The 23,076-nt window shown below is 44.9% G+C and overlaps 1 protein-coding gene across 1 annotated transcript in view; it reads right to left on the reverse strand.

The window, feature by feature from the left end:
* BMP5 (bone morphogenetic protein 5) overlaps positions 1-23,076 on the reverse strand; it is a 736,485-nt gene that overhangs the window by 43,226 nt on the left and 670,183 nt on the right. Inside the window, exon 5 of the mRNA XM_069606148.1 lies at positions 12,655-12,731. Coding sequence (XP_069462249.1) covers positions 12,655-12,731 — 77 coding nt within the window. The remainder of the gene's footprint in view (positions 1-12,654; positions 12,732-23,076) is intronic.

Consider the following 23,076-nt stretch of genomic DNA (forward strand, 5'->3'; position numbering starts at 1 on the left):
CACAAATATCAGGTGTTTTCAAAGAGTCCAATTGACCCTGGAAGGAGCTATTTTTTCAAAAGAATCAAAGGGAGTAAGGGGTGAAGAATTGCAGGGCTGGAGGAATTAAGGGATTCTCAGCAGAATGGGTGGCTCAAACAAACAAAATATGTGGGTCAGTATGGAGAAATCATTAGCAGTATCTGACGTGGCTCAAAGATCTAGAAAAACCTGTTAAGATACAGACACTTACCCATTTCTCTCTATGTTTAAGGGTGATGGCACAGTGCCCATTGGCACAAATGTGAACTGCAGTCACACCTATGCATCACAGATCTGGCTGGAGGTACAGCTGCTCTTCTAGATAATGTTTGGACCTGTGGACAGAATGCATGCAGGCAGTTGCCTTCAGCCTGGTGAGGTGTGTGCAGTCTCTGTACCCTTCATGTGCCTGTCCTTGTGATCCCTGAAAAGCACCTGATTTTAGCCCATACAATGTCTGAAATTACATATCTGCCCCCTTTGACCACTGTGCTCCTTGTGTCCCTTTCAACACGATATATAGACAAATCAGAGACTATGTTTGACAGTGAAAATCACAAACAATTGCAATGCAGGAAAAGATCAAACTACCTCTAAGCAGCATCATCACAGTCTTTAGCAGACAATCGTGATCAATATTGGCAGTTTAGCCACACCAAGACCTTCTTCAAGACCTGGCACCCAAGCAGCATCCAATACCAAATGGCTCCAGGTGACCAGGTATGAACTATTGCTCTTCATGAACGCTTCCGAGTTAACGTTTAGTGCCATTAAGGAAGAGTTAGGGACATTAATGCTCATTACTTTGCAAAACCCGTACATACTCGAACTTTTGACAGCAATGGAGGGTGGAGTATGCAGGAAGATCGGGAGTACCTGCTGCACATTTGCGCCTCCCAATGATACAAAAAATGACACGCTCACCAGAACTATTGCTGCCCTGCATAAACTAAAAGTGATCATGGAAACTGAGGCTGGGATCACCAACGATTCATATATTTTGACTCTTTATTATTCTCGTGGGTACCCCCTTGGTTGAGCATCGTTGCAATGATTCTGATGCCTATTTTTGTCTTTTTACTTATTCTACTTTGTTCCTGCCAAATGATCCTACATTGTTGTTCTGGCCAGGTGCCAAAAGTTGCTGCCATGATGACTGTAACCCTGTCCAAGGCTAGAACCACCACTACTTCATTCCTTACGGGTAGTCAACAGATGTTTTCTTGTTTCCTGCACCAAATGTTCATGCTTGTGTGGTTCTCCACACTGGTAGATTATGGGATTGTTGGGGGAAAGGGTTGGGTTGTTCAGCAGAGTAGTATGCCCATTTTGAGACCAATATGAAAGATGGTTTTGGGGTTGTTGATGATTATGATTTGTTAGTTAAAGTATAAATTAAAGGGGGTATGTTAGGGTGGGTAGGAAGGCTAACCATGATTGCGAGGGACTCCTGTTGCATGTGACGTATCGATGATAGGGGGATGGCAGTGAACTGGCTATAATGTTGCAAATTCATATGTATCAAGTGCAGTTAATTTTAAATGGCATATGTTAGTGTCACTGTTGTGTAGAATGTATACATACTAGATCTTCACACACGTAGAAAGATACAATATTAAAAATGCAAATGCAACATGAACACAATATACGCACAAGGTGCTATGTAAAAAACATGGCAATAGGGGCTCTCCTGAAAAATGCATTTTGACTTTCAAACTGACTTCCTAATGTTTTCAGACAGCAGAAAATGAGTAAATCAGTAACTTTAACATTCGCGGTTAGCTTCTGCACATGAATTTTAAATAGCAGGGACCTTCATTGACGAAAAGAAGAATGAGCCATCTAGTAAGTAGGTCAGCTTGCAAACAGGACAAGGTTTATGATTTGAACAGTTCCGCAAGGGAACGGATGTTATTTTGCTTATTGTATTGAAGTCGCACAGAGTGGGTTGATCATTTGGTAATAAAAATGGGGCCAGAGGCCAGGGTGTCCAGCAGTTAATTGTTTTAAGAGGCTGTATGTTCTGTACTAGTATTTGCATCAATTAGTATGGCCCTCATTTCAACCCTGGCATTAAGGGGTTAACAGCGCCGTAAAAGGTGGCGGCGCCGTAAACCCCTTAACGCCTGATTACGAAGTCCCTTTGCGGGTTGGCGATTTTAACGCCTGCTTTTTGCAGGCGTTAAAATCCAACCCACAAAGGGACCTTGGTGCTAAGTACGGTGCCGCAATTTGCGGCACCGTACTTAGCGCCTTCCCCATTCCCATTGAGCCCTATGGGGCAAAAATGGGAATGGGGAAGGGGAAGGCGGCATGGGGAATTACCGCCCCGCCAACCTCAGAATGGGGCGGTAATTCCCCATTCCGCCATGGTGGAGTCGGTAAGTTACCGCCATGGTCCATGGTGCTACTAGCACCATGGTCCAATGCCAGGGTCGTAATGAGGGCCTATGTCTTCAGAAGCACCAAGAGTCTGGGGTAGTTGAAATCCCAATCAGTAGTTCAAAGAAGATCCTGTTTATCCAGGCCTTCCTCATATTTGCTAAAATATGTAAGTGGACCATGTGCAATCACACTTAAAGGTAAAGGACGTAGGCCAGTTATTGCTAGTAATGAATTATGTTTCAATACCAATGTTTAACCATGTACTGACATCATGTCCTACTACGAATGAATCCTAAGTGGAGGTTTATTCTGAATATGATCTGAAGATGACAATCAAGATAAGACTGGCCAATGAAAATGGAAGAATTGGGAAAAGATGGGATTTCTTTGAAGATGTTTGTTTGTTTGTTTGTTTTATTAATTTGTATAGCGCTCCAGACCCATAGGTAGAAGAGTGCTTAAGGAAGTGGTTACAGGCATGAGATAAACATTTACATGGTACAGCAATTTACATAGATTACAAGGTATAGGCAGCAGTTACATAAAATGTAGGCAAGGTGGCGGCCTTAGGGAGGTGAAGGTCTTCGAGGTGAGGGTAAATGCTATTCTTTGTTCAGTAACCAGCCAATAACCTGTTTCCTAAATATTGGAAAGGGCTCAATAGTTTTAATGTTGAATGGAATGGTGTTCCAAAGTTGGGAGGCAAGCACTGTGAAACTAGCACCACCTGCTCTTTTTAGGGCAAATCTAGGCACTGACAGGCATAGGGAGTTGGAAGATCTGGTGGTTCTGGCGGTGGTTTTTAAGGTAAATTTATTGGTGAGGTACGGTGGGGCTAAGTGGTTAAGGGACTTGTAAGTGAGGCATATAGTTTTGAGGTCGATTTTTTGCTGTATGGAAAGCCATTTACACGCTTTCCTGGTTGTGGAGATGTGCTCTCACTTAGGGATGTTAAGGGCTGCGCATAGGGCATTGTTTTGGAGAACCTGGAGTTTGTTGATTATGGATTGGTTGGCTCCTAGGTACAGGCTATTGCAGTAGTCCAGTTTGGACTGAATGAGGGCTCTGGCAAGAGTGAGGCAACTGTTGGGGGATAGGAAGGGTCTGATAGCCCTGATAAGCTTACCCGTGTAGGCAGTGGCTGAGGCGGTTGCGTTTATTTTTTTACAGAGGTTGGTATTGGCGTCTAGGTGGAAGCCTAGGGTTTTCACACTCTTAACAATGGGGATCGTATTACCATCTATGATAATGTTATTGTAGCAAGGACTGAGTTTTGACATGTTGTTGGGGGAGCCGACTAGAAGAAGCTCTGTCTTCTCATCGTTCAGGCACAGGCCGTGGGTGGCCATCCAAGCCTGAATGATGGAGAAGATTTTGTTAATCCAGGTGATGTCCGCATTGTAGTTGCCCGAGATGGTGAGGAGGATCTGGGTGTCATCTGCATAATTTGTGTAGGTGACACCCAGACAGTCCAATTTGTCGACTAGCGGCTTTTTAAATATATTATACAAAGTGGGGGAGACACAGGAGCCTTGAGGAACTCTGCATGTGATGGGTATAGGGTCCATTGCTGCTGTTGTGGAGAAGACACGCATGGTTCTGTTCGACAGGAAGGATTGTATCCATGAGGAGGCAGAGGAGGAGAAGTGGGCTGCGCTAGACAGGTGGCTGCAGAGGATTTTGTGGTCGACTAAATTGAAAGTCGCTGAGAGGTCTAAGAGGAGAAGGATTGCGGCATTACCTTTGTCTTTGATTTCATCAATCTGGCTTTTGAGGTCAATCAGAGCGGTTTCTGTTCCATGTTGAGGTCTAATGCCAGATTGACGTATGCTTAGCATTTGGTTCGATTCTAGGTACTTCTGAATCTGGATGTAGGCGACTCTGTCCAGAATTTTCAGCAGGAAAGGGACAGTGGTGATGGGTCTATAATTAGTCGGTATGGCTGGGTCTAGTGATCGTTTTTTTTAATGGAGGGAGGACCCAGCATTGTTTTAAGCTGCTGGGGACAAAGTTATTAGTGAATGAGAGGTTAATTAGCTTGGTGATAAAAGGGGAGAGGTCTCTGGCTGCTTCTTTTATTATCTGGGCAGGACAGCTGTCCCCTTTGCAGTTAGATGGTTTTAGGGAGGTGATGAATTTTTGGACTTCTAAGATAGTTCCTTTTTTGAAGGAGAAGGCTATATTATCTTTGATAGGAGTTGGTGAGCTAAGATTTGGGTTGGTGGTCTTGTTGCTGAAGAGTTGTTGACGTTTGTCCTCAATTTTAGTTTGAAGTCCTGTGATTTTGTTGTTGAGGGCATTCTGGATGCTGGTGCACCAGGGTTTATCTTTTGAGCAGGTGTCTGGAGGCGGATTGGGATTTTCTAGCTCTTTTAGTATTTTAAATAATTCTTTGGTGGAGGAGCCTGCCTGATCGATCCTAACGTTATAGGCATCTTTTTTAGTGCGAATTATCTCACTTTTGTAAAGCACGGAAATGTTCTTAGGGTTGGACTTGTTTTCAGGTGAAGGGTTGGTTTTCCGTAGGAGTTCTGATTTGGCCTTCTTTTTACACAGTAGTTTAAGTTCAGGGGTGTACCACGAATTCAAGTGCTTGATGGTTTGCTTTAACGTAGTTTCAAAGGGGCAATGGTATCAATGGCAGTAGCCATGGAATTGTTGAAGGTGTCAACAAGTAGATTTAGATCAGCATTGTCCGGTAGAGCGTTATGGGTAGGTAGGACCAAGGGTATTAGGGCTTCGGCAGTGATGTTGCGTTTGTTTCTGGTTGGGCAGGCTGGTGCCATGGGGCACATTTTAGGAGCTGCGTGGCTGATGTGAATATCGAGGGGGATGAGGTAATGATCCGTCCATGTGAGAGGTTGGGGGTCCTTGCACGTGGCAATGCAATTAAGAGTAGCTACCCAACCGATAATTCTGCCTTTCTGGTGGGTCGGTGAAGTACTGAGTTGAGTGAATCCATACTCAGTTAGGGCGTTTGCTAAGGATGTGGCTGGGGCGTCCTTGGGGTCATTGTAGCCGAGATTGAAGTCTCTGAGGATAATGTTTTGTGCTAGTGGCTTGGCATTTTCAGTGATGAGCGCGGTGATGTCTTCTTCGAAGACTCCAGGGGGGTCTGGGGGTCTATATATAAGGTGTAGAGTGATAGTGCTTGAAGGAGAGGTTTGTAGCTTGACTGTGAGTAGCTCACAGGATTTCACTGATAGGGAGGAGACTAGTCTGCAGCCTAGTAGTGATTTAGAGATGATTGCTACGCCTCCTCCTTTGCCATTAGTTCTGTAAGCTCTGAGAATGGAGTAATTGGTGGGAATAGCTAATGATAAGTGTGGTCCTGATGCCTCATGTAGCCAAGTTTCCATTAGGGCAAGGAAGTCGAGATCATTGGTTAAAATGGTGTCGGCAATTTCTGTTGTGTGTGCGGCCAGGGATCTAACATTGAGTAAGGCTCCTTTAAGAGGGAGTGGTTCAGGCTTATTGGGGGTCTTTAGGTTCTTTTTTTGTTATGGTATTGAATTTAGTGGGGTGGATGCTAGTTGTATGGGGGATCCTAGTGCCTATTCTGTTGTTGCGGGCTGTGATATCCGGGTAGGTTGAACATAAGAGTTTTGGAGATTTCAGAGTGGGAGGCACAGTGTGGCTTGGGGCACTGAGTCTGCTAAGATTGGGAGTTTTGTTAGAGATAGTATTGTCTGGGGAGCTGTTGTCTATGGAGGAGGTAGGGTGAGGGTAGTGATTGGGAGGGAACGGTGGCTGGGAAGGTAGGAAGGGCGTAGGGCAAGGGATTGGGTGGTGCCTAGGACATACAAGATTGGCTAAGCCATCGTTGAAGGTTATGAAGTTGTTACCGCTGCAGGGTACATAGTCCGGCCTAATGCAAAAAGGGAACATGGTGAGAGTTAGCCAGGTGATCATGGTCTGGGCGCAGGGTTGCCCAATGCAGGTGAAGTACACTTTGCGTTGGGTTTCAATGGGGTGGTGCCTAGATTGGAAAATGTCCGCTAAGGTTGGCTGTTGTGAGGCTAGGTGTGCATGCTAGGCAGGCGTAAGTAGGCACATAGAGACACAGAGATGGGTCACTAAATCTGATGATCAGTATGGTGGTTGGCTAGTAGGGGCTTCCTCTAACAATAGTTGGGCAGTAGGACAAGGGGTAGCCTGGACTAGGAGCATCAGAACATATGCAGATCAGCATAGGTTAAGTACAAGGTCCTGCATGGGTAGATCCGCAAAGACTGAATACAATAGTCTAGCGTGGGGCAGTTTAGGGCTAGGTATAACAGGATGCAGGCTATAGGGTAGAAGAGTATACACTAAATTTGTTAAGCCGTTGGGTGGCCAATATGTTCAATGTTATGTCTAGAGCACAGATGGCTAACACACTAATGACTAGGGCACAGTAGGCAGATGTTCAATGCATTTGAATAGAAAGAAAACAATCATGAAATGCAGACATGCTGGCATCTAGATTCGAATTTAACGCAGGAGGCCTAAAACACCAATGATTAGACAGTCAGGAGCACAATGGAGGCACAAAGGCCTACTGTAATAGGCTAATAGACTGTATCAACATGGCCTCATGTAGCAATAATAGGTTGATCCAGTATAAGCGTCACATTGCAATAATAGGCAATTTCAGTATATGCATTATGTAACAATAATGGGCTGCTTCGAGTTATGTGGCAGACACGTTATACAGCTTGCGGTGGGGTGTAATGTGATGTGGTAGGCTGTTGGAGAGATATCAATAGTCAATGGAGGTCCAGATTAGACTCTGCATGAAGTAGCGATGCTATATTGGTAATACTGTTCCAATGGAGATGCGATGCAGAGAGGTGTTATTGACAGAGCGTATCTCGTAATAACTCTGCCTCGCCGTAGTGGACTGGGTTGGGTGAGTAATTGGTGTCTCTTATGCAGCTCGGCGGGAGGGAGGTCTTAATGGCACATAATAAGGGGAGGTTAAAGCAATAGTGCCGTTGGCCCGTTAGCCAGGCGCTTACCTTTTTGGGCAAGAGGTGGACATGTAGCGTTACTGGCGCTTGGCTCCACAGGCGCTGACAGGCACGGACAGGAGCGTGACTTGTGATGTGTGCCTTAGGATGGTGCACTGGCTCTCGCCTTCCGGCGGCCTGAGGGTGCGGAAATAGACAGGCACAGCCAATCGTTGTACGATCAACAACGGTCCTAGTTGCCTAGCAACCAGGACGCTAGAGGAGCGGCGGCCATTTTAGTAGATATCTCGTGTCGGATCCCCGAGATTAAAGCAAATGGTGCCGAAGAGAAGCAGGAGAGGGACAATTTCAGGTGGAATCAGGCACAGGGGGCATGAAGAAGGCAGTAATACTGCTTACCCATCATTTTCAGATAATGCCTGAATTCCGCAAATTATGTGGCGCCTCGGATGCAAATGAGGGTCACGTAGTGCTTCGGGCGCAGATGATGGTCGTGGAAGGAGTGGGCTCCAGCCCCTCCTGGCATCAAGGGTTTCGACAGAGTGCAGGCACAGGTAGGTTTCTCTTATATATGGTCCCTTGGGTGGTGCGCCGGCTCTCGCCTTCCGGCGGCCTGAGGGTGCGGAAATAGGCAGGCACAGCCAATCGTTGTACGATCAACAACGGTCCTAGTTGCCTAGCAACCAGGACACTAGAGGAGCGGCGGCCATTTTAGTAGATATCTCGTGTTGGATCCCCAAGATTAAAGCAAATGGTGCCGAAGAGCAGCAGGAGAGGGGCAATTTCAGGTGGAATCAGGCACAGGGGGCATGAAGAAGGCAGTAATACTGCTTACCCATATTTTCAGATAATGCCTGAATTCCTCAAATTATGTGGCGCCTCGGATGCAAATGAGGGTCACGTAGTGCTTCGGGCGCAGATGATGGTCGTGGAAGGAGTGGGCTCCAGCCCCTCTTGGCATCAAGGGTTTCGACAGAGTGCAGGCACAGGTAGGTTTCTCTTATATATGGTCCCTTGGGTGGTGCGCCGGCTCTCGCCTTCCGGCGGCCTGAGGGTGCGGAAATAGGCAGGCACAGCCAATCGTTGTATGATCAACAACGGTCCTAGTTGCCTAGCAACCAGGACGCTAGAGGAGCTGTGGCCATTTTAGGTTTCTGTCGAATCATGCTTGGGGGGGTTGACTGTAATAAAGTATTTGAAAGTGTTTTAACTGTTGCAAAACTATATAAAAGATGTGAACTGATGTGGTATTGTTGAGACTTGGATTAGTTTGGTCCTGCAACCCCATCTAACCACTCCCTGGAGCTTTATACAATAAACATGCTTTATGTACAACTGTGTACTCACTTCTTAAGTGGTGGGCCCATTTGGGTTAAGGTGATTGCAGAGCCACCCCCCCATACAAACCCTCCAGAATGCACACATTGTAATGACTGTTCATGTTGAAGTGATGCCCTTCTGGGATATCAACTACTGAAAATCAAGGGGTTGAGAAGGAGATCAGGAATGTTCCTATTATAATGGAAGGTGAGACACAGCAAATGCAGGGTGGTCAACACTGGGTTAAGGAGTGGTGCATGCAGAGGTAATAGTGATAGGAAGCGTGTGCAGATGGCAGTACTGGAAATTTTAGGAGGGGGAGATATCCTCTGGAGATGATTATGCTGGTACATCAAAAAGTGAAACTGGGGAGAAAAACTTGGGATCAGGAAGAGCCTTCTCATGAGAGGTGTGGTTCCCTAACTAAAAGGTGTTGCGATGGGTGGGACACTGTTGGAGGCAGGGTACAGGTGAAGGAGCAATGCTGGGAAAAAATATTAAAAAGGCTAAAATTAAGACTGGCTAAATTGCTAGGTTTTAGCGATATGTGAAAAGAAAGTGTATCATCTATATAATACATGAATACAAAATAATACTGATTATTTTTCAGTAGTTACAGTGAAATATGTGTTTCCATTATCAAAGAACACACCCAATGGTCTGTACAAAAACACATACATGTACAAAACCACAATCATGAAAACAGTATCATCCCCTCAAGTTTACACATACCAAAAGTACAAGTTTGAAAATATCCTTAATCCAAAACAATAGTCCAAGAAAAACAGTTGTGTTGTGGTACAGTTTCCCCTAATCATCACACCTTATTAAACATCATACATATGTGGTAAAGCTAACATATATGATAAGCAATGTGTTGATACTCTGTCCAGTCAACACATGCAGCGATACACCTTTGTTTCTCCTTCTATTACACAAAAGACTTTCAGCAGGACCTGCCATGAATTAAGATGGATCAAGGGGCAATATTCGATCCTCACTGCTGCTCATACAACATATATGATTCTGTGTGAGTGATTGCCATCTAGTAACAGTGTACAAGCCTTAGTTTTATTTTGTTTTATTAAATAATACAATTATATGAATAATCCCATCACAGAAAGGGTGGTCAGCCAATCAGACTGCCCTTTCAGTAAGCTCCAAGCCATGATGGCACAGGTTCCCTGCATCATTAGGCTCCAGATCTTCAGTGGCAAAGAGAGGCTCAAAGATCACAGGTTTCATATTTGACAGCTGTTGTGACAGCAAAGTAACTGCTGACAGAGGATGCATTTAAATCTTCATCTCTGATTAAAAACCATAACAATTATGATAAACTACTACATGGACACAGGGTAATCCTTCGTAAACCACATAGGATTTGTAGCATTCACATGTTAACCCTCTGTGCCACAGCCAGCCATGCAATCATTGTGTCTTTTCTAGGTGTCTTAACCAGCAGGACAATAGGCAGGAAAAATGTGCCTCTGTTCGATCCTTTGCAAGGTAGGATAGCACCTCTCTCCAGCAGGTCAGTTCCCAACCTGGATACCCCTGGGAAACAAGTACACCCTAAACAAAAGGGACAGTGTCATTCCAGGGTGTTGCATACCTTGAAGTCCAGGATTAGGGAAGGGGACAGATGCAGGTAGCCAGACAAAATTGAACAAAACAGAAGGAAGCAAGAATGTAACCATCATGGTTGTCTGTGGTGCTTTATTCGTTCTTGTCTCCTACACTTCTTGCACATCAACTCACTTTGTTTATATTGCCTGAAGGAAAATGACACTTACTGTAATAGGGATTGGGACCCCAAAAGCAGGCTTGCTTTTGTCCAATCCTAGGTGGGCTTTTGCCGTTTTAAGGAAGGGGGCTCCAACTCATTCCTTGATTCATTGTGGACCTTCAAGGATTTCTAGAAGACTTTGTTTGGCTCGTGCAGGGAAAACAGCCCTTTCTAGAGTCCTTTATTTATCTGGTGAAGACAGGTGTACCGAGGAACAGGCAAGAACTGATCCCAAACCATCCCCAGGACATATTTGAGGTGAAATGCTGTTAGAGCATTACCTGCCTCTCTCTGCTGGTTATCTAGGTCCCTCACTGGAGTGTAAGGGCTCCTGCAGGCTTTAGGTATCCTCCCTTGGTGTGGGAGTGATGACCAATCTGGTCCCTGAGCCCCTGAATTAGGACTCACAGGACCAGAAGAAACAGAGCAGCTGTTCTCCTCGATTCTGTAGTGTCATACCATCATTAAACACGATTTGACCATGTTCAAGTGCATTGGAAGCACCAGGCCCTGTGGTACTGCTTTTGTCTCTTCTTATACACTTCTTTGAACCGTTGTTACAGGATTCATTGAAAGGACATTGAACGGGTGGGAGGCCCATGTGTAAAGGTTTCTTTCTTGCAAACAATTTTCTGATTGGCAGAAACATGATGTACTGTGTTAAAATCCCCCTGTATACTTGTGGTGATCTGCCATCTAAAGCATTAGGACATGTTGTGTGTTTCCTGATAGAACAGGCAGTACATCTGATTTGTTTGAAAAAAAATATATTGCACTGAAAATTAATATGAACTATTTCACCCCAAGGTTTCTTGTTGGAGAAAACATCTCATAGTCATACCACAACAAGGAAAGCATTCGTCCTTCACCAATTTGACATTTCATGAGCCACGAGGCATCCAGAGGCACACATCAACTTACAACCCCACATTCCACAGTTAACCACAAATTACCACAAATGCCTCAGACAAAACTCCCAAATATTTGCAACAATGATAAAATGGCTGCCATATCCACACGCAACTAGAAGTGAGACACACGTAACACACACATGATACCTTAAGCAACACTGAAAATACATTATGCAGACCTAGTGCCCACACATTATGGCCCAAACAACTTAGCTCACACAATCTGACCCATCCCAAAATAAGAAAACCCACAGGTGCGATACAACCATTCAAACAGCACCCTTGTCCCCTGCAAGCCAAACAAAATAGAGGAGCCAGACTCGTCCTTCACCTACCCAAACATTCACACATCACCCTCGCTCTTGCCCACCTCCTCTGGCTCCCCATACACCAGAGAATTGCCTTCATAGGATGCTGTATTGTATTCAAAGCTAGCCACTTCTAAACCCATCTTACCTTCATGACAAACTCAAGCACATCACCCAAACATACACGAGACAAGCCAGCCAACACATTTGACAGATTCCACTCTGCAAAGTCACATGCACACATAAACAAGCATGTACACACTAGGCACCCAGGGCCTGGAACACCCTACCTCTTCACATAAGCACTGCACCCTCCATCACCACTTTCATAAAGAGCCACAAAACATCTCTATTTCCCCACACATAACCAAGCTTTCCTCCACTGCTATTACTTGGCTATCCTAATCTTCCTGTCCTTTCCTGAAAATATTTTGTAACTTGTTTTTTCCACTCCCACCTTTTCAAACTTTGAATCATGTAAGGCGCTCCAAGAAATCGAGAGACTCTGGGTAGGCCCAGCGATAAACAAAAATTCAAATAAAATACATATACAAATAAACAAATACAGGTAAATGTACAGAGACAAAGAAGATGATCAAATCAAGATTATGTATGATGCATTCTAAAACCTAGACAAGACCAACGATGTACATCTATCTGTAAATCTCTCTCATAGCCTACTACACAGCTGAGATGGTGCACCACATTTGTCTAATGAACAGTCTATGGAGACGGGCATGTGGTGTCTTTAATGATTTCCTATGGCCGTAACAATGAAAATATGCACCCTCAGCACTCAAGAGATTGACAAAATATCTTAACTAAGTCACAACTGATGTGACCACCTCAAAGCAGAAATTGGTAGATGAGAATATCACGTGTCATAGAAAATAAATCATAATAGACTAGCAAATCATCAATAATTTAAATGTATTTGAAATTAAAACAAGTATATTAATTTGGATCCATACCTGCCAGCCCAAGTCACGAAAGCTCACATAGAGCTCATGTTTTTTGCAGGCCTGTTTCTGCTCACTTGTACTGTAATCTACGGAGAGAAATAAGAATTAAGTTCTTGCATACTGAAATCATTGCTGGTGTTGATGGATCGGGTTGAGTAGTTAAAATAACTTTGAAAGCTGAATGAATCTCCAAAAATCACACTTGGAAACTGCCCCTGATGATCTTGTGCCCTACCCACTCATTACTCTAATATGTTTGTATTCCAGTGACGCTCTATGACATCAGACAGTGGCATCCGCCATTTTCCTTGGCATGCTTGCAACTTCACAGATCATCTAGCAGCTAACTTTCTTTTCATGGCTATATATTAATACAATACATGAACAAACGTGTATGGCATTGATGTGCACAGGTGATACATGAACTCTTTAAACAGTTGAAGTTTGCATAGTTTAGTTTCAAATCAATGTGAAGATTTCTAGAAATACATATGTTTCAAAGAACAAGAGACAACAATTGTTTTGAAACTTTTTCAGGACTACATGAAGTATGTTTTGATCTGATAGTGCTTAGTTACACACTGACAAGCCATCAGAGTATTTGACGTATAGTAAATTGGTTCCAAATCTGACATGTTTTCAAAAGAGACCCTCATGAAATGAATACAGGTCTGCAGCTTTGACGGACAACGATATAGGGTTCAGACTTACATTGGAGATCTAAGTAAACAATTGGTTTGATGGTTGCTCTTCTGAAATTAGGCTAGACAACATGTTATAATCCATGGGACATGCACCTAATATATATATACCTCAAGTTGTTCTATAAAATGTGTTTTCTCCTAGCAGTTGTAGAGGGATAATCTGGATTTTCTTAGACACTATGAGATTGCTATCAGTTTTTCTTCTATGATTGTATGATTTCTGATTGGTAATATTTTCACAGTAGACTCAACTTTGATGACAATTAAAGTAGATCTTCAGAGTAACCAGAACACGTCTATTCCCATGGTGGATAACTATGGGATAATGCTGGGCTCGGCTAAGGAAGGCATTTTTGCGTTGAGGATTTGCCACCGGTTTGCTCTTAAGTACATTTTGCTTGAAACTTAAGTTTTCTCAGTGTGGCAAGAAAGAAAGGGTGCTTTAGATATGAAGAGGCAAGGTCAAAAGTGTGGAGAATTTACAAGATTGAAAGAATATTCTCATGTAATTTCAATATTATATGATGTGTTTCATGCAGCTGCGAAGAATTTATGTCAATTCTCATCCCCTCAGATTCAGCTGTTTTTAAGCATGTTTCTTCCTATGCATCTTGCACAATTGCAGATTTCTCAAGACATGTTTCTGTACTGTTTGTTGTCTGTACTGCAACGATGTCCATATAGTCCTTGGTATTGAGGGTACTGTGCAAGGCCCAGTAGTTCAACCAATTAACACTGCTGTGCTTGTTTGTTTGTCTAAGATTTACAATTCCAAGTACTGCTGATATCCATCTTTATTTGTAATTGATATGTAAGATATTTACAACATAAAACACAATTCTTTCTATCTGTGCGGTAATGGTAGCAAATGCAGTAGTTTTAATGATAGGAAGACCATATGCAGAAAAGCTGTGATTAGGCCTGGGCGAGTTCTGTCACCCCAACAGAAATTCAGTCCACTCATCCACGTAGTCAAGTCCATTGGAACTACTGCATCCCAGAACCAATGGGCCGATTGCAAAGATGAAATGAATAACATCTTTACTGGGGACCAGGGAGAGCTTTTGAAAAGGGAACACATGTCCACCTGCCCAATAGGCCCCCAAGGTACAGTGTAGAATGTATTTGACTTTTTCTATGTCTAGCTCGTGTGTCAGAGTGAGTACAAAAAATAAAATAAACCAGGACCCCTGCCTTTCAGAATTCTGACAGGCTCTCACAGGGGAGTAGGCCTTTCTCCTTTATAACACCCCCAACCCACACTATACATTTTCGGAGTTCTTTAAGAAGAAAAGTCAGATCATGCTCTACTGCATGACCTGCCAAATCCAACAGAGCTGGAAGCCCAGCTTTTTATTTTTTGCAAACTCCCTAGGCCGTTCAAGACTGGGCCAGAATACTATTTACAAGGGTATATTGTCCTGAGATGTTTTGATATTTTCGATGCAAAGTGAAGGTGGTTTCAATGTAGTAAAATGCTAGCTGACAAACAGACTCCCTTTTCATGTATGCTTTGTTATGTTATGTTATGTTATAACATTTGTATAGCGCCAAAAGCCCTAGGGTGTTCAGGCGCTTACTTACAAACAAGAAACAAAAGAAACATGGCATCTGTGATGGAAGTTTACATAAACAACATAATTTTCAGAAATTTCCTGAAGGCTAGGTGGTCTGTTTGTTCCCTAAAAATGTGTGGTAGATCATTCCACACATGTGCAGCCAAAACTGGGAAGGCACGTCCATTTTCCTGTGTTCTCTTGACCCTAGCCACTTTCAAGAGGTTAGCTGAATTGGATCGAAGGTCTCAGGTAGATTTATGTATAGAGACTTTTTCCTTCATGTAACTTGGTGCTGATCCATGAATGCACTTTTGGCATAAAGTCAGGAGTTTAAAGGACATCCTGGCTGATATAGGCAGCCAGTGCAATTCCTTCCTGGCAGAAGTGGTTGGTTCATTACGTTTAATGCATAGATTATGCGGATAGCCGCATTTTGTACTTTTGCAATCTGAAGATGTCTTCCTTACTGGCGTCACCCAATAAGGCATTGCAATAATCCACTTGCGGAAGAATTACGGCCCTAACCAATTTTACTTGATTATCTTTACAGATTAGTGGAGCCACCTGCCTTAGCACTCTCAAATAATATTGAGTATTTTTCACAATAGCGTCTTCTTGGGCACCTGCATTCAAGGTAGCTTCTAGGTATGTGCCTAAGGTCTTTACCTTGTTTACAACTGCTATCTGGCTGACCTCTGCCTGAAAACTGGAAAAGGAGGTGGCTAAATTCTCCATAAATTTCTTAGATCCATATATCATTAATTCTGTTTTACCGGCATTTAAACACAGCCAATTTGTGGTCGTCCAGTTTTTTATGACTTGGTAGATCTCATTGAGCTCGTCTTGGTCCTCCTGATAATCACCTGACAACACCAGGGACAGTTGGAAGTCATCGGCATAGTTTGTAAAGAAATAGCCAAGTCTTTCTAGTTCTCTACATAAGGGCACTATATAGATGTTAAAAAGTAGGGGGATAAACACATCCCCTTGGGGACACCACACATGATGGTCTTCACCTCAGAAGTAGAGTCTCCCCAGTACACCCTAGTTTTTCTGTGTTCCAAGAAGGACTTGGCCCAGTTTACTGCCCCGTCAGCAAGACCACCTGTGTCTCGTAACCGCTTCAACAAGATCCCATGATCTAGCAGATCAAAAGCTGCTGACAAATCCAATATATCAGCAGCCCTGACCTACTTTTCTCCACTATGGTCAACATATAAGTCTGGAGGTCTACCAAAGCATTCTCCGTACCATGAAAACATTGAAAGCCTGATTGCCTTCCATGCAACCGACCCGAGTTTTCCATATGGGGTTGAAGATGGGTTGTTGCCACCTTGTCAATCAGTTTCAAGAAAAACAAGGTGTTAGTAATAGCTCTAAAATGAGTGGCATCCTTAGGATCAAGACCTGCCTTCTTCAATAAGGGTGTCACTGCCACAGCTTTGACGGCTTGCGGAACAATACAATGACTAAAGGAGGCATTTATGAATCTGCATAGAAATGGTGCAAAGATATCCTGATGACTCAGAATTACCTTTGAGGCGATAAGGTCCCCAGGGCAGCTAGTCGGATTCATAGCTCTCATGATATTAACAGTTTCAGTAACTGATATCTCAGGAAATTGAAATCCTATTGGGGATGATTCCCAATTTAGGCCATTATCACTAGGTGGCAACGGGTCAATCACACAACTAGTGTCCGCAATGCCAAAATTGGGAGTGTCAGTGTCTAATTCGTGACTCTCTAACTCTTTTCTAATTTTATTTTGCGCACATAGCAATTTGTCGGAAAAAGTGTTCTGAGTTCTAATACAGTCATCCTGAGTGGGAGTAATATTATGGTTTAATACATCTGGTTTCTTCCATGACCTAAAAAGACGGAAAAGTTCCTTGGTTTCATTTCCTGCCATCTCAATCTGACTGTTGTAGTGGGTCAGCTTGGCTTCTATAATTTTAGCTTTATAAGCTTTTTCGAGAAGTTTCCAAGCAGCTTTATTTTCTGTGTTTTTGTCTTTAAGCCAGGCATGCTCTGCATGTCTCTTATTTGTTTTTAATTTGGTCAAGGCCGACATGAACCATTTTTGGCGATGGATGGCCTGCCTAGTTATTTTGGACTTCATAGGTGAGACTTTATCCAGCAGGGTTGTCATCTCCCTATTGTATTGTTCTACAAGTGTATCAGGGTGATCTGAGGAACTTGTTTTCAACATAAAGGCATCCATACATCTAGATAAGTCATCCGCAGTGAGATCCTTATAGTTTCTCTGCACAACTTTTCACACTGGTTTATGATTGGGCTTGGAAGGGGGAGGGAGTTGTATTTTGCCTGAGATAACCGAATGGTCTGACCATATACAGGGTATGGTCGTAATCTCCGTAAGTGCTATATTACAGCTAGCCATCCAATCAAGGATGTTCCCTTTAATATGCGTCGCGTCATTCTTATACACCCGTAAGTTGTTATTGTTTAGCAATGTTTCGAATTCCTTTGCTTTTTTGTCCTTGGCATTGCCTTTCCAAAGGTTTAAGTCTCCTACTAATATTATAGCGAAGTCCGCCGTCTGCATTACATTAAGATCATTAATGAGATGTTCATTAAAATCATCAGGAGCTCCTGGTGGCTCCTGGTGGCCTATATACATTTACCAAATGTATACTACAATTAGGATTAGGGATAATTTTGGTATGTAGAATGTCGCAGCCCTCGCTTTCAATTTTAGGGGCTGATTCATGGAACAAATGTGCGCCGACAATCTTGGCGCAAGCTGGTGCAAGCGTGAAAAAAGCAATTCATGGAAGGCCCTGCGCGTGTTTCCCCTGGGAAGTATGCCAAAACCGTACGTGGCGCACACGGGCGCACACGTCATTGCAACACCCAGAACGTACACAACGTTAGTGCACACACACAAAGGGGCGGAACACGGGGCGTAACGTACGGAATGGGGAACAACGCATGAAAATAAGGGCGTAACTGGGGATGTACTGCAGGGAAGCACACGGAACGCCCACACGCACGCAAACCACACGTATTCATGGAATCGAATAGGGGAACCCCACGCACGGCCAAAGACATGCACAGGCCTAAACACGTCCGCCACACGAAGGCAGGTGGTAGCGTCCCTGTGCATCACAAAAGTGTGCGCAAACAAAAAAACACATATATACAGCTACGATGAATGTCCCATTCTGTGGCCCCCTAGGAAAAATGACATGTCAGGCAACGCACAGGCATCCCAGAAAAGCAAGAAAAAGAGATAAGTGACCCCTGTTGCCCATGTGCATGTAAAAAAACACACGCAGTATGCTGTCGCAGCCAGGAACACAAAAAATGCATACGCGATCAACACGCAGGCTAGTATGCCCATGTAAAAAGGTGTACGTGACAAACATGGACACCCGCAGTGTGAAAAATAGCGTGTGCAATTCACCGTCTGCCTTGCGTGTAGAAGAAGAATGCATAGCCAACACCCACCCGCTGTGAAGTAATCGCGTGTGAACCCCAACACCAGGAAAACACACGCACCGCTTCCCACGAAAAGCACATACAGAGCGATGGAATCCCACGTGGGATCTTCAACCCGTGCCAGGGGAACGGCCATGCGTATCACGTCACAGATGTGCTAACAAGTTAAGGGCCTTTCCTTGAATTACACGCTGACGTGCATTTTTTTCACATGTCAAATCACTCTGTATCAAGCTGACCATGCAACAACACACGGAAGACCACACGCCTGCCCAGAAGGCCATTTTCCTGCTCCCCAGAGCCCTGAGCCTGCTCCCACCTGCCATCTGCTGCTGCCTGGCTGCCTGTTGGCCATGTGCCCTGCTGTTTGGTGCCTGCACGTCAGCCATCTGCAGTGGTCCAGTTGCTGTGACCACCCCTGCTGGAACAGAAGACTCCCGACTGAAGTTCCATCGCTCCACAGCCCAGCAGCAGGACCCGGCTGCCCACCTACACATGCCTCGGGGGTTGCCATGTCGGGGGAAACACCATCAGAGACCACTGGCAACCCCCAGCAAGAGAGGCAGAGGGCTACCAGCTTCAGTGCGGCAGAAGTTTGTATTCTGGTGGAGCAAGTCCTGGTGAATTATGATGCCCTCTTTGGAAGTTCACGCGCCGACAATGAAGGACGAAAGAGGATCTGGAAGGACGTTGTGGCTGCCATCAACGTGGAGGGGGTGGCAGCCCATGACATGCAACACATCCGGAAGCGCTGGGAGGACTTCAGGTCCAGGACCGTCAGCAAGGCCCGGCGCCTCTTGAAGGCAAAGCATTCAGAGGGGTGCCGGGTTCACCTTACCAACATCCAGATGAGGGTCCTGAAACGTATACACCCAGCACTCCACCTCCAGATCCTTCAGCGGCAGACCCATCCGGAGTCGAGCGGTAAGTGTCCATGCGTACTGATTGGACGCTGTGCATGTTGATGTGTGGCAGGATTTTGCAGGTTGCACATATGTCTTGGAAGGCCTATGTATGGATGTGTATGTACAGGGACATGAGCCTGCCGCATGTGAGTCCAGTCATGTGTGAGGCACATCAATGGTGTATGTGTTCAAATGCATGGTGCCCAAATGCATGTGTCGGTGCACACATGTATACTTTTCTGTGTATGTACTGCGGCATTGTTGTGGTGTGACACATGGATGCTGGTTCCATCTTCATGTATGTGCACAATGTACATGTGCGTGTATGTGTATTTGGCATGTGTGCCACTGTGATACACCATGGATGCATGTGACACCCACATGTAGGAGGCTGATTGGCAGATGTGACATGGATGGCGATGATTTCACTGCGATAGGTGGTTGAGATGTACAGATGCATGTATGTCTGGTGGCGTGTGTGCATGTGTTTGGCACTCCCCGTGTTGCATGTGACGTCAGGCTAACCTTCGGATGCTCATGCTGTTGTATGTGTATGGATGATGCTGCCTGCTGCAACATTCCTGTTGATTTGTGCATGTGTGTGGGTTCAAATAATATGTGTGTTGGGGAGTGTGATGCCATGTGTGACGTTTGAGACTGCCACTCATGTGCAACTATCATGTGTGTATCAGACCATTCTACAGTGCCCTGATGCCTGTGTTCTGTCTCTCCCTGTCTGCAGCGTCAACTGATGAAGAGGGCGGAGACGGTGCTGTGGAGCACAGCGTCAGGGATCCCACCGCCAGCCAGAGATGCGAGGCCCAGCACTCCTCCCATGTTGTCATCTCGTCGGGGAGTGAGGGGTCTGGTGCCGCGTCCGCGGCCGCATCTGCCGAGGGTAGGTCCAAGAGGCAGAGGTCGGAGGTGGACTCCTTGGCAGCAGACGGGGCAGCTGAGACCGCACAGGGGCCTATAGAGGGAGATGGCACTGAGTCATCCAGTTTGGTGGAGGGTTTGGTTGAGGAGGAGGCTGTGGAAGGCCCACGCATGGGGCCTGGAGGGGGGGATTCCACTGGTGCTAGTGGTGCAGTCCAGGGGCAGGGACAGGAGGAAGCACAGGCGGCTGCAGAGGTGCGTGTGTGTAATCCTGTCCCCGATCCTGTGACTGCATCATCCCGCACCAGCAGGGATGCCTTCGTCCAGACCCGTTTTCAGCGAGGGGATCTTCTAACAACTGGCCTTCCTCTCCCTGCAGACGTGGCAATCCTGGACCGTGTTGAGCCTGTTCTGGCTGGGGTGACGTTGCATGAAGCTTGGCATCTGGGATGACATGCAGGGTTCTCGAGAGGACACTACAGGTTATTTCAGATGCCTCATTGACCGCGTCGACCGACCAGGAGGGATCACCGGTGCTGGGTTCCTCCGTGTGCTGGGCCTTCTACCGACCCCCTCCTCAACTGAACCCCCTATGCGCCAGTCGTCCTCAGTGCCATCTTCCTGGCCATGTATCACCTGGCCACCCTGTAGAACTGACCCTGACCCAGCAGCCAGGCTGGTGGAGGACACATCCCTGCCACAGTCGGGAGTCGGAGGTCCAGCAGGGGTGGCCACCACAGCAACTGGACCCCAGCAGGAGGGGGACGTGCAGGCATCGACAGGCAGGGCACTTGCACGGCAGCAGGAGGCTCAAGTGCAGACCAACAGTTGAGAAGTTGTGGTCACTCCTTGTCCTACAGCACATCGTCTTTGGGAAATTCAACCGGCCTGAGTCTAAAGATTCAATATTCCACTTTGGTTGATCAATAGTAAACGTATTACTCAAGTGAACGGTGGTTAACACATTAAGACATTTATAAGTAAAGCATAGCACCTTAAAATGTCTTCCTTGGTGGACTGTCAATGAATGAAAGGCTCATTGAAAAATGTAAACTGAGTGAGATTTATAAATGTTCTAAATTAGATGAACCCCAGCAATTTGTATATGCTAGAGTTGTTGCAAATGATAATAGGAAATGCCACTGTATTATGCATTTACAAAGTCCAGTTCAGAATGTATTCACAAGCCCACTACTGTAGCAAGCTCTGTTTTGGAACAGTCCTCACCAATCTGTTTATTGAGATTAAGTTTGGCATTCCAGTACACACTGATTATTTTACTGATTTGGCATAGATGGTATTGCATCCAAAGGGGGCAGGTTGTTGGGAAAACCAACACCTGTCCCCTTTGGATGACGAGAATCGGGAATGGAAAAAAGAAATAAGCTAAAATCAGGAATCAAGCATGTCCATTAAAAAAGAGGCAAAGATAAGAAACATTGTGAATCTTCAGCAAGGAAGTGACAGTAAAAGCCGAAATGTGAAATTAGGACATACAGTTATGATTTAGAAGGAAAACAAAGATAGATCTATAAACCAAGCCTTAGGTACAGTAGCATGTGAGGGAGAAGCAGTAGAAGGTGGGTTCAGCCAAGGCATTGGCAGAATGCTTGAGACATACGAGTGAATGGATTAACTCATAAATACAGAGAGAAGAAAGGGGATAGCATTATCTACCATGTCAACATCGGTAGAAAGGGCAAGACAAATGAAAGGGCTGCTTTGACAGAAATGTATGAAAACAATATGAACATTGGTGTAATTTGGAATGTGTATGTCACATTGTTGGCTTTCCCTTCCCAGTGCTAACAAAGCAGCATACACATTCTGAAGGTTTTAAGTGCTATACTTAGCACCACAGAAAATGTGCATGCAGCAGCAGTGGTTAAGTAGACTATGGATGTAGAAGGGCATATTGAAAGGGACAGAATAGAGAATGTGCAGTAAGTTGGGAGAGGTACATGCTGTCAATAAAGTGGACATAGTCCAGAAGGGAAGAGGAACACTTTTCATTGTAAACATAAGTACAGAATTCAAGGTGGGGAATATAACACAGATATAGCAAAGTAATACAATGGCATAGAAGAAAACGGCAGAAATTAATATTGCAGAATGTGTTTTCAGATTTCCTCAAATTCAAAAATGGAGGAGCGACATTTCTGAACAGAGAGTGAGTTCCAAAGACTGGACACACAGAAGAGAATACCTAAAGCTTGATGTCCTTGTGAACTAATTTGATTTGCATACAAGCCACAGGAGTCTCTTTGGTGTTGAAGGGACAGATGAATAGTTCCACTGCAGTGCATTTGAGGTTGTGTTATGTTTAGCATCTTGTAGATGATACACTGGGCCTCATTACAACATTGGTGCTCCTGTATTGAAGGGTACTAGTACAGGACCGGCACCCTTCATTACGGGAGCGCCTATCACGAGGTTCCCTTGCGGGACCCAGAAGAGACTTCTGGTAAAACCAGACGTCCTTTCAGGGTCCTGCGAGGGGACCAAGGAGCTAATAGCGGGCCCATTATTAACAGGCCCGTTATTAGCTCCATCCCCATTCCCATTGAGCCCTATGGGGGCTCAAATGCGAATGGGGAATGGTTCTGTGCATGAGGAATTACCGGGTCCCCCAAGGTCGGAATGACCCGTTAATTCCTCATTCACAGACCCCGGTATTGGAGCCCGGTATGGAGGCAGCCATGGCGCTAATAGCACCATGGCTACCCCCATACTCGTAATGAGGCCCACTGAGTGTTACTTGAACATGAGGTGTGCAGGGAGATTAATCAAGGCAATTGTATTAGTAGAGGCATATTAAACATCACATGTTTTAGGACAGTTATGAGCAATTTGGCAGCATGAAATACAGCTTTAATGACATAGGGTGGCCATGGATAGTCTACTAAAAAAGGAGTTCATTACCAC

The sequence above is a fragment of the Ambystoma mexicanum genome, chromosome 4p (assembly GCF_040938575.1).
Source record: "Ambystoma mexicanum isolate Mex_15411 chromosome 4p, UKY_AmexF1_1, whole genome shotgun sequence".
Taxonomy (NCBI): Eukaryota; Metazoa; Chordata; class Amphibia; order Caudata; family Ambystomatidae; genus Ambystoma; species Ambystoma mexicanum.